General features: G+C 36.3%; 1 protein-coding gene and 1 long non-coding RNA gene across 4 annotated transcripts; both read left to right on the top strand.

Moving 5' to 3' along the window:
- The first annotated feature begins 1433 nt into the window (after positions 1-1433).
- LOC122087737 lies at positions 1434-1935 on the top strand. The gene is made up of 2 exons (XR_006142820.1): positions 1434-1532; positions 1617-1935. It is a non-coding gene; the product is annotated as an uncharacterized LOC122087737 (long non-coding RNA).
- Positions 1936-6144: 4209 nt separating this feature from the next.
- LOC122085406 (protein bicaudal D-like) lies at positions 6145-14347 on the top strand. 3 transcript variants are annotated; one of them, XM_042653825.1, is made up of 5 exons: positions 6145-6347; positions 8267-8639; positions 8761-10798; positions 10958-11167; positions 13804-14347. In XM_042653825.1, the coding sequence occupies exons 2-5, from the start codon at positions 8350-8352 to the stop codon at positions 14119-14121; spliced, it is 2856 nt and encodes a 951-aa protein (XP_042509759.1). In that variant the 5' UTR covers positions 6145-6347; positions 8267-8349; the 3' UTR covers positions 14122-14347. The 3 variants fall into 3 exon arrangements, with proteins under 3 accessions (XP_042509759.1, XP_042509758.1, XP_042509757.1); XM_042653824.1 differs by having other exon boundaries at positions 8243-8639; XM_042653823.1 differs by having other exon boundaries at positions 8218-8639.
- Positions 14348-19259: the final 4912 nt, after the last annotated feature.

Below are 19259 nucleotides of genomic sequence, written 5' to 3'. Positions count from 1 at the left end.
ATACAACTATTATTACAAGTTGATCTTCTCAGGAATTCAATAAAAGAAAAGAAAAAAAAAGCAAATAAAGCACTCCGATTCACCAAAAGAAAGTGAAAAATAACACGAAACTGTCTCCCCGGCAACGGCACCAAAAACTTGTTTGAGATTTTAAATGTAACCGCAAGCGTACAGATCAATGTAGCTACGGGTCGAACTCAGGGAGAGCAGCCACTTTATTTTTTTTCTTTTAATAATGCGAAAGTGAACCTATTAATGGTTGTGATATAATTCTAACTACCGTCCTAAACATATGTATCTAAAATAACGTCCTAACCATTCGTCATCTAAGAATTTAAAGACACAAGCCACGCAATTAAAATTAAATAAATAAATAAGTAAAAATAAACAACCCACGCAATTAAAAAAAATAAAAGAAAAAATACTGAAATAAAAATAAAGTAAAAGAAATGGGAGAAAGCTAGAGAGAGACTCACAAGTAGATTTCTCTACTTAGCCCGAGGAATGCATCATAATATGAGCTTCCCTACTTGACCAGAGAGTCACTCTTACAAGGGTTACTCTACTTGACTTTAGGGAAAATGGGGAAAATTAAAATAAAAGCAATAAATTGATGGTTCTATGGCTAGGAGGGGCAAAGCCAACACATACACTAGCCATGAACCTTGGGGGAAAGGGATAGCAATAATGTAATGACTGAAATTAAAATCCTAAATTAAGAAATAATGGGTAGTCAGAAGAGGGAATGAGAGGGGGGAGAGAAGACTATTGAGAGAGCCTACTTACTTGAACTTCAATGCTTGAACTTGAAAGCTTGGGTGATTTGAGATACTACCAGTACTAAAAACCAAATCTGGAATAAACTAAATCTGAAATTTCTAGTACTAGAGAAAACAAATCTTAAAAAAAAAAACTGACTTGAAAAAAAAAATGCTCCATGGCTCATGATCTTGTCACCTAGATCTAAGCCTAGAACTATAACTTTAAAAATTACAACTCAATTGCATAGATCATAAACATAAAAGGTTGAATAAGAATAAAAGAGTACTTGCATTAATTGATATAAAAAACTATGAGAAAATTGCATTGCCACCCCCTGAACTTCAGTCGTTATTCAACGCCACCCCCTGGACTTTTCGAAACGTCAATGCCACCCCCTAAAAATTCAAAAAATTTCAAATCGGTCCCTGCCATTAGCCGACCGTGAGAAATGAATGAAAACCGGTTAGTTTTTTTCTAATATACCTAAAATACCCCCACCTATTGTGAGAGGACAATATTGCCCTCTCCTTTATTTCCATCTCCTAAACCCATACCCATCTCACATCTCTCATCTCTCATCTCTCATCTCACTCCTCTCACTCACTCGGCCGGACAAAAAGAAGAAGAAGACGAAGACCCACCTGCAACGCGATTCTCCCCTCCTCCGGCATGCGATTCTCCCCTCCTCCGGCGTGCGATTCTTTATACTGCAAAGGTTCCCAGAACTATCCCAGACAACCTTGGACACAAGTAAAATCCAATACAATAGGGTAAGTGCCCAGAGCTCAGCTTGGTCATTCTGTATATCTAATAATGTTAAAATGTCAATATTAAAACACGATCTTTTCTTGCAGGACGTAGGGCAAGCAATCTTAGAGAGCTACTCAAGAGTATTGGAAGGTTTAGCATTCAATATTGTCACATGGTTAGAGGGCGTGCTATCGGCAGACAGGTTAATGAAACACCAAGTTCAGAGGAAACCATGAAGGAGTTTGATTCTAAAGATGAAATCTAAGTCCAGTTCTCTTCTCCAAACCTCAATTTTGTATATTAAGAGATTTCTCTTCTTATAAGCATCAAAAGGGGAACATTCAAATGTATAACAATCTGCAGAGTTAGTTGTAATTGTACCTGGATAGAAAACGATCAAGGCTGAGAAATTTTAAGATTAAATTGTGTACTAACCATTAGACCAGTTCAGAAAATATCAAAATAGATTTCAGAGAATTATCATGTAAGTCTGCAATTAAAAGAACATGATTTACTTGTCCTGTTTAGGTATTAGAAGCAAACTATAACTTTTACAGTTTTTTAAAGATCGGACATGGAACCACGTCTGAGCTTGGGCGAGGGTTGAGTGACCGAATTTGGTTTCTTCAGAGAACATGAAGACCTGAAAGCTTCCACCTGAGATTGGCATTTCACGTAGTCACCCTTGTTCTCCTCCAGACATTTCTTCAGAGCTTCAACATCGCATGGAGACATAACCTTTTTCGCACTAACGACATCCGTTTTCTCATCCATCGCTTCCCCAATGCAGAAAACTACAGAATTTCAAGTTCCAATTCTGATTAAATAGAGTCTGTAATCAGAAATACTCAAATCGAAACAACTACAAACCCTAATTGGAACGCCGGAGGAGGGGAGAATCGCACGTCGGAGGAGGGTCTTCGTCTTCTACTTCTTCTTGTCCGGCCGAGTGAGTGAGAGGAGTGAGATGAGAGATGAGAGATGAGAGATGGGTATGGGTTTAGGAGATGGAAATAAAGGAGAGGGCAATATTGTCCTCTCACAATAGGTGGGGGTATTTTGGGTATATTAGAAAAAAACTAATCGGTTTTCATTCATTTCTCACGGTCGGCTAACGGCAGGGACCGATTTGAAATTTTTTGAATTTTTAGGGGGTGGCATTGAAGTTTCGAAAAGTCCAGGGGGTGGCGTTGAATAACGACCGAAGTTCAGGGGGTGGCAATGCAATTTTCTCAAAAACTATTACAAAAGTGATTAAAGCAAAAATAAAGAAGAACTAAAATTAAAAAGAGTGAGAGAGGGAGAGAAAGAAGAAAACTAAGCATAAACTAGAAAGTAAACTAAGGAGAATAATAAATAGGAGGGGGAGGAGGAAGGGGCTTTTGTAGGATTTTTTTCTTACCTCCTTCCTTTTACAAACATTCTTTAAGAAAAGAAATAAAATAAAATAAAATAAAATAAAATCTTGGTAGAAATCCTCATTCTCTGAGATATTGTGTGAGGAAAGAGAGAATCCGTTTCCAAAATTAACAAATTCTATTCATTCCTTGTAATATTAACCAATATTTTGCAATCTTGATTAAACAAGAAATGAATCTCTGCATAGCATCTTTAAGATCTTGTGAAGTGGCAAGGAGAGAGAATAATCTTCAGGATTTTGTAGGAGAGAGAATGTGGTACCAATGAGTGGGTCCCACCTTTGAATTGGTTCTTGATTCATTTTAAGCACTTTCTCTTGTAGACTTGGAAACTGAAAAAAAAAAAAAAATAATAAAAAGTAAAAGTAGTATTATCCAAAGTGGGGCAAAATATACACTTATATCCCTAAGATTTCACACATTATTGTGCTCATCAATCATAGGATTACTTCATAGCTTTATGTGCTTAAAGTACTACATCGTGTATCTTGGATGGATTATGAATACATGTGCGTGTCCATGTCACCAACCTTCAGGTGAGTGAAGGCAGGGTGTAACAACGAAGAGGAGCAACTTGATCAGGAATAGAAATTGACTATTACATGGTATTAACCTCCATAGATTAAAGAACCAGTCCTTCAATATTCCGAGTAATCAGCATTACTTAGCAGCATTTTGCTTAGCATTAGTAATGTTGATTTAATTCCTCTTTTATTATGGGCACACAACTACTGAATTCAAAATGTCAAATATATATGTTGAAAAATATTCCAAATTTTGAAATACAAAATGCAATTAATGTTGTTGCGTGAACATGATTTGAAATTTGGCGGATTTTCCTTTGTTCGTTCATTTACAGAAGTGCCCTACTCAATTTGTAATAAAAGAGACTCTCAAGTCCGAACCAACAAAGACACCATTGACTGAGTTTATTCTCGAGGTGAGTGGGAAATTTAAAAAAAGAAAAAAACATAATTTTTCTTTTAAAAGACAAAGATTAAATAATTAGTTTTTTATTAAATTGACGTCACTGACAGCTCAGTTGGGGCCGAAGTCCCAATACTCAAAAGATTTCGTGGTGGGGCTTTGTTTTAGAAAAAGGAAAGAAATCACAACGGATAGATGGTAATCGATTGGAGGAGCCGGTCAGTAGAATCAAAGGGTCCTCCTCTAATTGCCAATTTACCAATTTTTCCTTCACAAAACAAAATAATCAACCAAGACTCTATGGGCCCGTTTGATAACGTTTCAAGAAACGTGTTTCTGTAATTTTTGTTTCCAGAAACAGCAGAAACGAAGTAAAAAGCGTTTGATAAAACTGTTTCGTTTAACTTATTTTCAAAAATAGAAATATAAATTTTTACTTATTTATGGTTCAAGAAACGACCCACGCCGTTTCTGGAAACGACTTGTGGCTATTCTTTTACTGGTTACTATCGACTTCTAAAAACATGACTTATCAAACACCTTCAATTCCGTTTATATTTCTAGAAACAGAAATTTATGTTTCTGCCGTTTCTTGAAACAGAAACAACAGAAACATTATCAAACGAGCCCTATGTCTCTGGTGTATAAGGAGTCTTAAGGGTGTCAATTCGGTATCAATATCATTATCGCATTGAATTATGGTACCAAAACCATATTAAAGGAGATATCGAATTCTTTCAATATGGAATCAATATTACAAAAAAGTACTTAATTCTTTCAATATGGTATCAATATTACAAAAAGGTACTTTCAATGGTGTCTAACCCAAGGCGGTAGCACATTTGGTGAGCAATGAACTTGGTTCGAGCTGTAAACTCAGATATCCTAAGTTCGACTCACAACTTGGGCCACTCATACTTGGTGTTTAATGCTCTTCATTGCTTTCAGTGAAAGTTGAATGGTTCTCATTCAACTCTGATATGACCCGGTCCATGGGGTATCCATGGGGATCGCCCCAATCTAATTCAACTGATCCAAAATTTTAGGTTATTTGTAAATAATGTATTTAGGTATACAGTATACTAGTCTAAGCTAAAGATCTTTTTGATACTCATTGTCACATATATTGACCTGGGCTTGGATTTGTTTAGTTCTAAACCATTTCTACCTAATAATATTGCACATTATCAATATAAATGGTGATTGGTGAGGTTGCTTCATTGCGATCTTAATGGTCGAGGGTTTGAATCGAAAAGTAGTCTCTTAGTGAAGTAAGGGTAAGGCTTCGTACATTATGATTCTCTCCAAATCCCATAGTATCGAAAACCTCGGGCATTCGTATGCCTTCCAATGTTATAGAAAATGGCCCAGAAGTCACGGTGCGCGTTTTGCTTCTCATGGCCGGATTATGCACTAAATCCAACAATTTGATTAGACACTAATCAAAGTACTCATTAACCCAATTGAGGATATCATTGAAGATAAAGTTAAAAATACCTGTCAGTCCCACCATGGTCGGATCTTATTGCTATTGCACTCATTAATCCCATCTCCCAAAAGACTCTCATCTCAACTAAAAACGGAAAAAAAAAAAAAAAACTTTCAAGCTTATGGGTAGGGATTAAAGTTTGGTCATGACTCATGACGATTCGAACAGGATTTAGACCAAGTTTTCTGACCCTAAGGGTGGGTTAGGGTTGAAAAACCTCAACCCTTGGTCAGGGTTGGATCGTACTCAGGTTGAAGCCTCAATCCGGCCTAATCCGATCCAACTTGACCTGAAATTTAACCCTGAAATTTTATATTAGAATTTAGGGCTCCTATTGGTATTTCATTTTTCTATAATCTTTTAATGTATAAGATATAAATGACAAAAATAGGTTAATCAAAGTTAATCCAACCATTGTAGAATCCAGGGTCAACCCAACCTAGTCCATCCCGACCCTACCCCGTCCTGACAGGGTCAATTAGGGCTAGGTTGGGTTGGTATGAACCCAACAAGATTAGGCCTGAACATGAACCCAATAAGACTGGGTTAGGTCTGGGTTGAATTTTGAGAACCTAGGATTGAGTTAGGGTTTTAAGAAACCTAGCCCAAAACCCTAACCCAACCTGCCCTGTTTCACACTTTCACCCCTACTTAAGGGGGACAATGTAGTCCATGAGAACCATATTGATGGCATTAAAGGAAATTCAAAACTATAACGGTGAAGAGGGCATATCTCGTACATTAATGGAAACCCAGGGGCTTTTAAAGAAATGTAGATACCTGTAACGATTACTTTTCCGCCATTTCAGATTTTGTATTTCCTTTCTTTCTTTGTTTCTTTTCACATTGACGTCCTCACTCACTTCTTCCTCAATCGCTACTGTCGATTATTTCTGCTTTTAAACCCAATTAGAAATTTAGAAATCTGGGAATTCAATTGAGCTTTTTGATCGCTGACCAGAGACAGAGAGACTCGCTAATTTGTGTTCAAATTCGGAAAAGTAAGTATGGATTGAGTGTCTTAAAGACTTAATTTTTTACTTGAATTCAATTCTTCCTGGAAATCCCTGTCTTTTAGTTCTTTTCAAATTTCGAAAACCCATGAAACGATCTTGTTGTTTAACGGTCATTTCCATTCTTGATGGATGATGGGTTTTGCTACTTCAATTGCTGAACTTTAGAATCTCTGAGAAAAGTTGACAATTTATTTGCCACTGTAAATGCTCTAGAAGGTTTTTTGGGTTCAAACTTCAATTGTTGGCTTATAATTGGGCTTCTGATGTTGTGAATCACAGTAGGGTTTTTCAGTTTCTGGTGAGAGAATCGAATAATTCCTGATGTATTTCTTGTTTCACCTTTCAATATTTGTTTTCTTGAATTTTTTATTTCTGTTGATTCACGAAATTGATGTTGATTTGGATGGAAGATTGAAACTCATATATTCTTTTTTTAAAGGGTTGGATCTACACTATCTACTATGTATCTTAGTTTTATTGCTTCTTGCGAAGTTCTAGTATGGGTTAGATGGGTTGTTTCTGAATCTCTGCCATTTCTTATAGGAGATTGGATTTTAAGGGTTTTCAGGGTTTAAAGTTTTGACTTCAGAAGACGTAGGAGAAAATAGAATGGTATTTAGGTCATTTGGAACATCCGAGGTTCGTGGGTTTCTGGTGAAAGATTCCAAAGTGTAGTATTGTTAGGGAAATCAAAGATTTCTCTTTCTATACACTTACTGTACTGTACTTTCTTCACATCCTGAATTGAGGTACCAAAGGTCCAAAACCCACTCTAGTGTTATTGTATGTAGAACTAATGCTATTGTGATCACTCTGTATTTTAATGGCTTCTTGAGTTCAAATCTACTCATAGACTTCTGCTATCACATTCACTAATCCATCTCTGTTTATGCATGTCAGATATAGAGACCTTGCTTTCTTGTGTGCTGCTACTTTTGATTTGAGATTCTGTGAATACTATAAGAAACTACATTTATATTGTTCTGGTTTGTTACAGTAATGGGAACAGATTTTCCTTTTGCTCTTTTGCACCTAGTGTCTGAAGCCTCACATTCAATTTTTTTTTCTTTTTCAGGGGGGTTGGGGTGGGGTTCCTTTTTCCTTTCTTTTTGGGTGTCGGTGGGAAGGAGCTTTTGTTTTATAAATGGACTCTGAAAACATTTTTCTTGTTACTGAGGACATTTTGTTAGGGTCTATTTACTCTTATTCTCCAACCTCAGTGTGTCGTCTTTTGGAGTATCATAGTGGGGAGATTTATATGGAGGAAAGCTCTTGACATTAAGTTCCCTTGAGTACCTTGTTTGTGTTTTATCTAGTTTCCAGAATCGTTTTTGTGTGGTTGCTTTTATATTTGCCACATAAGTTGTGAGAGAAGACCCTCTGATTGGAATTCTGCATGCAGGTCTCTTTCCTGATTATAGTGGAAAATTGGACATGCATGTAATTGGGAAGATTCAGAAGTTACGTCTTTCATTTCTATGAATTGATTTATCCCTTTCTTTTATATTTTCATTGGATCAAATTTCTAATTTCTGTATTCCAATTTTCTTTTATTTTTCATTCTTTTCTGTGAAGGGTGTTGGCTGTGTTCTTTTCATTTTACTCATATTATTATTATTATTAATATTTTGTCTTTGCATGGATTCATGTAGTCGATCCCATTTAGTTGGGATAAGACTGAGTTGTTGTTGTTGTTGTTCTTTTCTACGATGATTTGTATAAACTCTTGGACTTAGGTGGACTCTGTGTCAAATGCTTATATTATGCATGTATTAATTTGTAGTGTATCCAAAACCTCCATTTGTTTCCCAATCTTGTTTCAGTTATATCATCTTATTAATTTTAACTTTATCAGCCGCCATGACTCATTAAATGATCAGAGGGGTTGGAGCTTGTGGCTACAGGAGAAGGTTTCTAGCAAGGGGTTTTTTAGCTATCAAGAACTTTTCATGAATTACAGTGGACTGGTCTTTCTAGGAATATATAGATGAGGAAGTTATTCTTTTTTAGATCATCTGCATCTAGCAGTGGAAATAGCAACCCAGCCCCTCCACTGACCAGTGAAACGGTTTTCTGTGAGACCCCATGGGAAAATGGAGTAAAAAATAAAGTGAGTGACAAGATTCCAGGTCCTTCAGGTCTTAGACGGAGCCTCTCATTTTCTTCAGCTGTATATAGTGGTAGTCTGGGAGAGAGAAACTTAACTCGCTCAACTGATCCAAGTAAATCTCCTACTAGCAGCAACATTCTGCCCCAAGTCTCTGATTTTCCAGTTCGGTAAGCTATTTAGTTTATTCAATTTTTTTTTGCATGTTTAATCATTTAACATCTGTTACCCCCTTTAATTAAAGAATTTCCTATAGTTTTACTGATTACTTGGGACTTTGCTTTGTATTAGACGGCGATCTCTTACTCCAGAGAAGCAACAATCCAAGTCGGGAAGAGTTGATGGAGATAATATTCGAAAGGTATATGGAGTGGAGAAGCCTGCTTCTCGTAATTCATCTAGATCTTACCATGAATCGTCAGGGAACTCTTCTTGTAGCTCTGATTCAGTCCCTTTTAAATGCGATTCAACTTGCTTAAATCATTCCTCAAACGAGACATTAGACCTTTACATTGATGGTGAACAGCAACCGGAAAGGAACTTGGATACCAAGAATAGTTTGTCTCAAAGAAACCTTAAATGTAATGGAAATGTGGGTAGTGGACTCCCCCCTCGAGTTCAGCCCTCAGCACCACCTTCACCAACAGATGGTAAAGTGAATGCTAGATCTTACTATTTCGGGGAAATGAGGGAGACAAACATTAGCCATTCTACCAGAGGGTGGAAGAGAAATGACTTTGGAGCTGAACCTGCACAGAAAAATGTAAAGAATGTCGTTGAGAGACTCCATAAGTTATCCCCCCATAAAGCTAAGACTACTTCCAGGGGTCTCAACCCTGAAACTCCAACTACAGTTGAAGATATATTTGACTACTACTCAGATGCACATGTGCATCCAATCTCAGATGGGGTTTTGTCGAGAAGTTGTATGAATGGATTCCATAGGGAGGAAAGTTATGGCATTCAGGAACATAAATGTTTTGTTGGTAATGCTCCAGGAGGTCTGCACTCAGTGAAACCAGAAGAGGACATTGATGATGAGGAATTACATAGGAAAGCAGAGGAAGCTGCAGAAAGGGTGTTGCTTCTTTCAGAAGAGGTTGAAAATGAAATCCTTCTTCGAGATAGTGGATTCAGTATATCAACAATCTTCCAGAAAATTAGAACCCTCACTGAGGAGAGGAGAAACTTGGCTGTTGAGGTCTCAGCCCAGTTACAGAGTCGTATCGCTGAGAGGGCCTATGCTAATGATGCCCTAAAGGTGTCGAAGGTTGAATTGGACTGCCGAACCCGGCAACTGGAGAAGGAGAAGAAAGAGTTGCAGTCGAGATTAGACAAAGAGTTAGACAGAAGATCAAGAGACTGGTCCTCTAAGCTTGAAAAGTGCCAATCAGAAGAGCAGAGGCTCCGGGAGAGGGTAAGGGAGCTAGCAGAGCAAAATGTCTCCCTCCAAAGAGAGGTATCTGCTCTTAATGGCAGAGATATGGAGAGAAAAAACCGGATAACAGATTCTGAGCTTCAATTGAAGGAACTTATTGTAAGGGTGGAAGAAGCAAGAGGGGAGAATGAGGATCTAAGGCAGACATTGTTAGAACTACAAGAGCGTGTACAAGCAGCTGAAGCAGATCGTGATTGCATTCACAGAAGCTACAGCGATAAAGAGAAGGAAAACAAAGAGTTGCAAAAGGCTGTTACAAGGTTACAGAGGACCTACAGTGAACAAGAGAAGACAATTGGTGGGTTGCGACAAGGACTTGTTGAGGAAATTGAAAGGAAGCAGTCATCAGATAAGTTTGACAATCATTTCGGTAAATTGCAGATGGAACAAGTGAGATTAATGGGGGTGGAACAATCTTTAAGAAAAGAGGTGGAATCTTACCGACTTGAAGTTGAGTCCCTTCGGCATGAGAATATTAATTTGCTGGACCGCCTGAGGGCCACTGCAAATGATGGTGGGTTTTTATACTTCAAACTAGACCAGGAGCTGTTGGCCCGGGTTGAATGCTTACAGAAGCAAGGGCTGTCATTACTCAATGACTGCAGCCAGTTATGTGTAAAGTTATTGGAATTCATCAAGGGGAAAGCAGGAAAGACTTCTGAAGTAGTATCAGACACTGATCAGGGTCTAGTATCTAAGAATGGATTAGATCTGTACTTTATTGTGGAGTCAGATATGAAAGTCCAGAGTTTTAAGAGGGCATTTGAAAATATGACAAGAAGTCTGCATTCCATAGCTGAAGTGTTGCATGAGAAGTCCAACCCAATACCTCTCAAATCTCAGTCACAGTGCAGGGAGGGTGGTGGGAATGGAAATATTTGGGTCCTTGAGGTAAATTGCTGCTTAAAATTATGCTTGAAAATCTTATTGAGTCATGAAAAAAATTACCCGCAGAATAATTCTAACTAAAAGATAACCTCTTCACAAATGGTATCTTGTTTTGTCCTTTATGCTTTATATTTTATTTTTTCATGTTTTTTAATTGTATAGGGTGATGATATCGAATTCAAGCTCAAGGCAGAAACTCTACTAACAAGTATATTGAGGGAAAAATTGTATTCAAAGGAATTGGAAATTGAGCAATTGCAAACTGAGGTGGCAACAGTGGTACGGGGTCACGAGAACCTTAGATGTGAAGTTCAATCTACTTTAGATGCTTTTTCTTGTGTGAGCCACAAGATGAAGGAACTTGAAATTAAGGTGAGCATGAATTCTTTAACTGCTGCCCTGCCTATTTAGTTCTCATCCTATTTCATATATCACCATACAGTTATAAATTTATAATACATTAATCTTATGCAGTCTTTGTTATTTGTGTTTGGTTATCATCTCTGACTCAGTCTAAAGTCAATGCACACTACATAACATGTGCAACTTCACATTTTGGGATGTACATAAACGATGCCAAATTTTATGCCTTTGCGTCATAGGAATACCTGAATGTCAAAGACTTGAACATTATGGGTATATATTATGTGTTCCTGCATGTTGTCATTGTTCTATGAAAAACAGGAATACAGGATCTTTGTCTTCTCTTTTGAATCCAGTTAGTATACATCTGTATGGTTCTCTGTGTCTTGAAAGTTGCAGCTCAACCGTTTAGACTCGTACTTAATCCACAGAAGAATGATTCTTCTTCTTGGGCTTGTGGAGAACCCAAATGGCAGATCTGCTTCTAAGATGGGAGGAAATTGTGAGACAATGATTGGATTCCCATCCATTACCTAATTCAGTAAATTGTAAAGTTCCTAATGCAATCAGATGCAAGCAGGCTCAATGATCAAATCTATAGTAGGATCTGAGATAAAGGAAGCAACTGTTTAAGGGAAGAAACTAGATCAATGGAAGGGGAGGGGAGAATAGAGATAAGATCTATCTTCTTGTTAGGTAGAAGAGAGAAAACATGAAAATTGTGGGAGACGAGAGGAGAAGAGAACAGAAGAGGAGGGAAGAGAAGAAATCAGGTATGGTAGACCAATCCCATATGCACTACTCAATAGCACCCGAACTCCTTAAAAAAACTCATATTTTTTACTTAATTTTCTCTAATTGATGGAGGTGTATTGCATATAGAAATACCTTCTAAAATTCCTAAATTGGCTTATAAGTTATAAAAGGACTCCTAATCACACTCACACACTCAATAAAGTAAATAAACTTTAAATAAAACTCTATCTAGCTATTAAGTATTATATTCTAACTTAGACACTTAACTGCTAATCCCATATACTAACTTTATCCCCACTTTATGGGATTTTAAATTAGTCCCATTACAATGAAACCATCTAACTTAGACACTCAACTGCTCATCCCATATACTAATTTTATCTCCACTTTATGGGATTTTAATTTTGGCCCATTACAATGACACCCAGAAAAATAAGGTCCAACCGATAGTATTTCTTCCCAGAGGTTAATTTCAGCCTATTGACTGCCACCAGCACTTTATGGGCCTACCAAGCTTGGACATAGGCCTTAATACAGGATTAATGCCTAATACAACTGCATCAGTTCCTCCACTCCTTGTAAAGAACCTACAGTTTTTTATTTAGTCTTAGTTACTAACGACAAAGAATCTCTGTAAATATTTTTGATCTAGAGGTCTAATGGCTTGACATGTATGTTTTTGCAGTTTATCTGGGATTTTGATACAATTCTGGGCATCTTACTTATGATTCTTAGGTTTCTTGTTTTCCTTCTGCACCTAACCCCATTCCCTCTTGGCATTTTTCTAATTATTCATTTCTTCTTGCTTATCCCCCCCGCAATAGCGTCCTTGTTCCTTATTGGTATTGTTTTGCTGGAGTCAGCAGTTGTGGGAGCGCACTTTTTGTTTTGGGTCTGTTCTTGAATGGTTTTCCATTTGTATCCCCTTCCAGTCTCAATGCAGGATCATGATCACAGCAGCCCTTGTGGTTCTGGTTTTGGGGTGATTTTCTGGTTCACCACTAAACCCTTGTTCAAGTCTTGGTACACTTAAAGCACACAAAGTCGTGGACTATGGGGGTTTGTTTTCCTATCTTATTTGTTATTCAGTCTTGTACTCTGGCTGCACTACTGAATATTAAATGCCAGAGCTGATTAAGTCTTAGTTTTCTGTTTTAATTTGTTTCCTTAATAGTTTAGGAAATCCCATCTTATCCCAATTCAAGAGTTCTCTTTTTCTGTTTTTTCTTCTTTCATTAAGAGTGGTTAGCTAGGAATCTTCCAAAAAGCAACCTGCGGCTGGGGGAAGTTTCCTTATTTATTTGGGTTACTTGTTAGGTAGTTAAGTTAGTGTAGGTCACTCCTTTTTCTGTCCTTTTTTCGGTCCACACATGGGAGAAGTTTCTTTTATCCTTTATTATTGTATTCAGTTTAGGATACTTCCGCATCAGCCCATCGATTGCCTTTTGTAGAGATTTATCTTTTTTTAGTTTTCAGTTTTATACAAAGCAATGTAAGCCTAGGATCACCCCATAATTTGATGGGAATTCGTTGATTTGGTAAATATTGAGGTTGGTTATTCTCTCTCTCTCTCTCTCCTTTTTCCCTCCCCTTGGGTTCTCTTCTTTCTTCTCCCTCTTCCTCTGCCTCTTCTTCTCTTTTTGCAAATTCTCCTATTATTTCTGCATGAATTTTCCCATTAAAATCTATTTATTTTTTAGAAGAGAACTTTATTTTTGTATTGTATTTTATAATTATATATTCTTTAGTCTATGGTTAAAAAAATCATGATTGTCAACAGTCACTTTGCCCATGCTTTTCCTGACTAGTTCCAGCCTCCCCCCACCCTCGTCTTTTTTCCCTCCCTATATAGTGCTGTTTATGAATAACATTAATTGTGTAATAAACAGATGCTAAGGAAGGATGAGAGTATAAACCAGTTTAAATGTGACTTGCAAGAATGCACAAAAGAGTTGATGATTACAAAAGGAATATTGCCAAAAGTTACTGAGGAGCGAGATTTGATGTGGGAGGAAGTGAAACAATACAGTGAGAAGAACATGTTGCTAAATTCTGAAGTTAACATGTTGAAGAAGAAGATAGAAGTTCTTGATGAAGACATTCTTCTGAAAGAAGGCCAGATCACAATCCTTAAAGACAGTCTTGGCAGCAAATCATTTGACCTCCTCTACAGTCCTAATTCTATGAAAGAATTCATAATCGAATGAACTATGGACGTGTTTCTAAATCTATGGATTTTGTGAGTAGTTACTGTTCATACTCTTTTACATTGGTTTTTTTCCCCTTCTGTGATTTTCTTCATCTCCTGTGATGATTGGACATTGTACATTACACCATAGTTATTTTGTAACGGATCAGACCTCTCTTTTCCTGTGGTTAATTTGAATATATTTTCTGGCACACAGAAGTAAGTGTGCAGAAAATTTTGCTTCACTTTGCAATAGAATATTGAAATCTCATGGTGGCACTCTCTTTTAGTTTTCTATTGTCTGTTTCTCTTTCTTGTTAATTTTTTAAGGGTGGGTTTGTTGGTTGGTGGGATTTCATCCTAAAATTTTTGGAGTGCAGAAATTTGATGTTTTCAGGATTGGTAAGCTATGTGTTTCCGGTGGATAATATCCTGAGCATTTGTATTACAATTTCTCACTAATAAGCTTGTCGAAAACCTTTGAAAGTAGTTGAAATGTGGAGGCTTCAGATTAAGTTTACTCAGCTTTGAATCTTTTTTGGTAATCAACAAGGCTTCAGATTAAGTTTTCTTTTTTAAAAGATGGCCTGTGTTTTTGATTCTCCTGTTTAGATGTTTATAATCAAGTTTACCTTCTAGCTCTATATAAAGACCCAGATCTTGGTGTCAAAATAAAGATTTCAAGAACATAGTTGAATAAATATTTTTATTAATATTTTTTTTTGGCAGTAGGCCAACTCAATATATAATCCTTTCTTGCCAACTCTTTTTGCCTTCTGTTGGCCCTAGCAAGGATATACCCAGGGCTTGATCACTTCTGCATTAGTAATGAGTTCTGAAAGGTGGTTTCTCTTGTTTGTTTCCAACTTTCTTTTTGTGGAAATGATTATAATTTTCTAGTTGTTTATCTTATGTAGAATATCTTCTTTAGATTCTCTCTTAATTTTTAGTGAATTGAACATTTGCTTGCAGGCTTCTACTGGTGGTAAGAAAGTTGTAAAAGGGGATTCTCTCCTTAGTGTGAGACTGTTGATGACAGAGCTCTGTCATAACCCATAACCAAGTGAGACCGAAACTATCACCAGAAAATCTCATCATCATATAACTTACCAGGACTTTATGAGATTGTAATGTAGCTTAGGAGTGGGTTCCAAAAGATGATAAATGCTCAAATATGCCCTACGGTCTAACCGAGAATTTGGTGCCATTTGATTTTTATTCCTTTAGATTTTAGAATTCTACAATTCTCTTCTTTTTTTTTTTTTTTTTTTTTTTTTTTTTCTTCTTTGAAAATTATATGTTTATTTTATTTTTTTCAATGATCGCACCTGCTAGAATTTTATCAAGCTACATACATACCCTTAATAGGGATCATGTCGGACGTACTTTAGGCCTCAACCCGAAACTTTTCACTTGAGGATCCTTCTCTTTCAAGAAAACATCATAGGTTAGGGTGACATTGTGTCAAAATGTCCTCTTCATCAAACCCTAGGGGATGATAGGCCACGGTGGATTGAAGGTATTGGAATGGCAGGCTATAGGTGAGCCATATCAGTGTATTTTTTCTTTTTTGAAGAAAAAACTAAGACTCGACATGGTGACCAATAGATTATGATAATTGGAGTTTGTTTGGGAAATTTATAGATCAAAGGTGGCCTCCCATCTTGAGCCACATGAGACGAGACCTTCTAGGTTCCTGGTTCTTTGGAAAGGGATAATGCTTATGGAAAGCTTAAGAGGTTTCCATCATCAATACTCCGACACACAGACATGCAATATTGAGAGTCAAAATGAATGAACAAGGAAATTGAAAACCAAGATATTTCATCAATTTTACCAAACGACAATTTCTTACAAGATTTGAAAAGGAAATTAACAATGAAGATTCAACATGACGGAATGAACAAAGAGAAATAAAAGTGTTAGATCGAATTGCAACACTCAAGAGGGAGTGAATCAGGTGACTTTTTTTTTTTTTTTTTTTTTTTTTTTTTTTAAGCTAGCTTGAAAATTTTGGAAGGTCTTTTCTATTACCTGTAGCTCACTTGATAGCAAGTTGCCCTATAACTACCATTAAAAGGCTTTGCACCTAAGACTATGTAGCTCAACCTTTGGTTCCCTCGCCTCCTTAGCCACACCGATATGCTTACTTAGGTCGAACAACCAGATTTGCTTACTTTGCTACTTGGTTATATGGAGAATTCATGCATTTTATTTGAATTTTAAAACATCAGAAAAGAAATTTTATAATTTCGTAATGATCATGACATAATAGGCGAAGATGGAAATATGGAAATATAAAATAGCACATGCATTCAATAATTAAAAAAAAAAAAAAATGCATCCTAGATACTTTTATCTATAATCAATATTATGACAGGAAATTTACATTCTAAACTTATTACATTAAATGTATTAAAGCAAATGTACCATAAAATATGAAAAAAAGGTATGCATTAAGTAATTAAACCAAAATCACATGATACCATTAAAATACATGTTAACACTTAAAACAGTGAGATGTAGTTTAATATATGGTTATACACAATAATAAATGAAATATTTATTTTTAATAATTTTAAGTATTTTTTAGAATTAAAAATAAAAATAACCAAAATACCCCTTAGGAGCTAAATATGAAAATATATGCATATATACATAACACAGATTCGGAATACATTCAAATCATCGGAAAACATGAAAATACACATCATCTCTTTTTTCCAAGAATTTTTTTTTTTGGGGTCTTTTCTAGTATTTCTAGACAGAAAAGACCAAACTACCCTTTTAGGGGGAAAATGGTAAAAATCATTTACCCGATTTTAAAACCAATTTTATTTTCAAATAAAAAAAAGGTGGGAAATTATTAACATAACAAGGGTCTGTTATATATCCAAATATAACAAGACACCTATTACCCTCTTAAAACAGCAGCAAACAATGTGGTTGAGAATAAATTTAAAGGTTAATTGAGTAAAATCACACTAATTATCCAAATAAAAAAAAATCAAAGAAAATCATAATCAATTGAAATTTAGTAATAATGGGTTAAATGCTAATTGAACATAACCTATCTTCCCCAAAATCATCTACCAAGCCTCTCTTGTCTCCGGTGATTGTTGAAGAGAGCGAGAGAGAGAGAGAGAGTAGGGAGATTGGATTGAAAGAGATACTTTTTAGTTTCCTATTTTGTGGAAAGAGACTTTTATTCCTATAAAACAAGGAGAGAAAAAAGGAAGAAGAAAATTTTGAAACCGTGTTGGGGACAAGAGATCTATGTTGGAGAACTTAGTTATACTCAATTACATTTTAATCATTTCTTAAGAAATTTAGTTAAAGTTTTTGATTTTCTTGGGAGATTTTAATAAAAGATATTGAAATGTCTAGTTTACCCTTTCTAATTGATTATTTAATGTCATACTACTTATTCTGTATTAGTCTTTTCACTATTTTGTTATTTTTCAAATATAACCAACCCCTAGTACTATAATAATATCCGAAGGACACTAAAAGTGGCTAAATCATGCTTTTTCTCAATAACATAAGACACCCTAATTTATTTTATTTTTGGTAAAGAAACCCGAATTTAGTTCTCGCCCCGGATTTTGCACTTGCAGAATCCTTACGTAGGGGGAATGGCTTTTTTTTTTTTTTTAAAGAAGCCCTAATTTATTTCAATTTTTTGGGATTTAAGTGCCAAAATCATCAAACTAGTCGTAGGACCAAAAGTGTCCTAAAAAGTTACGTTCTGACTCCAAGAAAATTAGAACATAGCATACACAGTGAGTCAAATTATCCCATTTTACAGGAATTGAAAAAGAAAAAAAAAAAAAAAAACCCCAAAAATGGGAAAGCTACCCCGTGTATGCGCATCAGACTCACTAGAATCTGTTGTTGGGTCAACAGAAATGTGGCTTGTGTGGCAAAGTTTCGAATCGGCAAATATGGCTAGGTGGGGTATTTTCGGAAATATGTTAATCTAAGGGGAGTTACGAAGGAGATGAAAGCACCGCTTGAAAGAGGGGGAGTGAGCTATCTTCGGGAAAAAAAAAAATACTTACTTAAAACGCCAACCACAACGCATGGATTTAAGGGATGGGATCGGAATCCGATACTGATTCAGATCGGATTGACACGTATCAGTTGGTTTTATCCTTGCTTTTTTATGAGGTATAAGAGTTTTACTGTTTTTTTTTTTGGATGAATGAAAATTTTTTGGATGAATTACTTTTACTGTTTTACTTTTACCCACTGAAATAATGAAGATAATTGATTCGAATCAGTAAAAAAATCGAGGATCAGTCTCAACTCGCAGCCAAATATGATTTGATACAATCAACACAATACCGATACTTAAAACCCAAACCCAACCCCAACCCCAATCAGAATTTTTAACTCCCAAAACTGGGTTCGCAAAAAAATGTGGTATGGGCCGAGCCTGGCGTATATGGGCACGAGCGTGGGCAGGCTGGCCAGCATATATGCCAAGGCCTGCCCGATGTGCACGCAAGCCAGCCTCAGCTTGGCTTTTATGGGGTGGGTGGGTGGCGTGCCGGCTGCTCTGTAGTGCGTTACAGTATAGCATAGATTTAAGGGTTGAGAATCCTCAGACACGGAGCCTAAGACATAAACACGCAGCTTAAGGTGCTCCTTTAAATTTGTGCCATATGTGTTGCGCGGCGGAGGATTCTGATCCGTAGGTGAAGTGGCACACGAGGTTTGTGCACGTACGGCTGCTTTTATGGTTGAAAACATCAGGCACAAGGCAGCACTTGAGCCATTTGATATATATTTTACTATATTTTAAAATTTTTTAATTCTTTTTTAACGATTTAAAATAAAAACATTGATATATTTTGATTCGCTCAGCCAATTTTGATTTTTGACACAACTTATATTGCTGTGAATCTTTCTTAGAGTACTTTTATCCGTGCCGTGATCAAGGTCAAACTTTGCTAGGGATGTAACAAAAATTGCACGAAAGGTTAAGAATCCATAAAATTGTTCTCATAGTCCAATCAATATGAGATTTGTAACAAAATTTTACAAATATGGTTGAAACGGAAAAACAAGACTATTTAGGAGTTTTGGGTAAAATCGGAAAGGTCCAGATATTAAGAAAACACCAGGGGAAAAATAATCATATTTGTATTCTAT

Source organism: Macadamia integrifolia, chromosome 8, assembly GCF_013358625.1.
Source record: "Macadamia integrifolia cultivar HAES 741 chromosome 8, SCU_Mint_v3, whole genome shotgun sequence".
Lineage (NCBI taxonomy): Eukaryota > Viridiplantae > Streptophyta > Magnoliopsida > Proteales > Proteaceae > Macadamia > Macadamia integrifolia.
The sequence above is the reverse complement of the archived record's forward strand: the minus strand, read 5'-3'. Positions and strand labels throughout refer to the sequence as shown.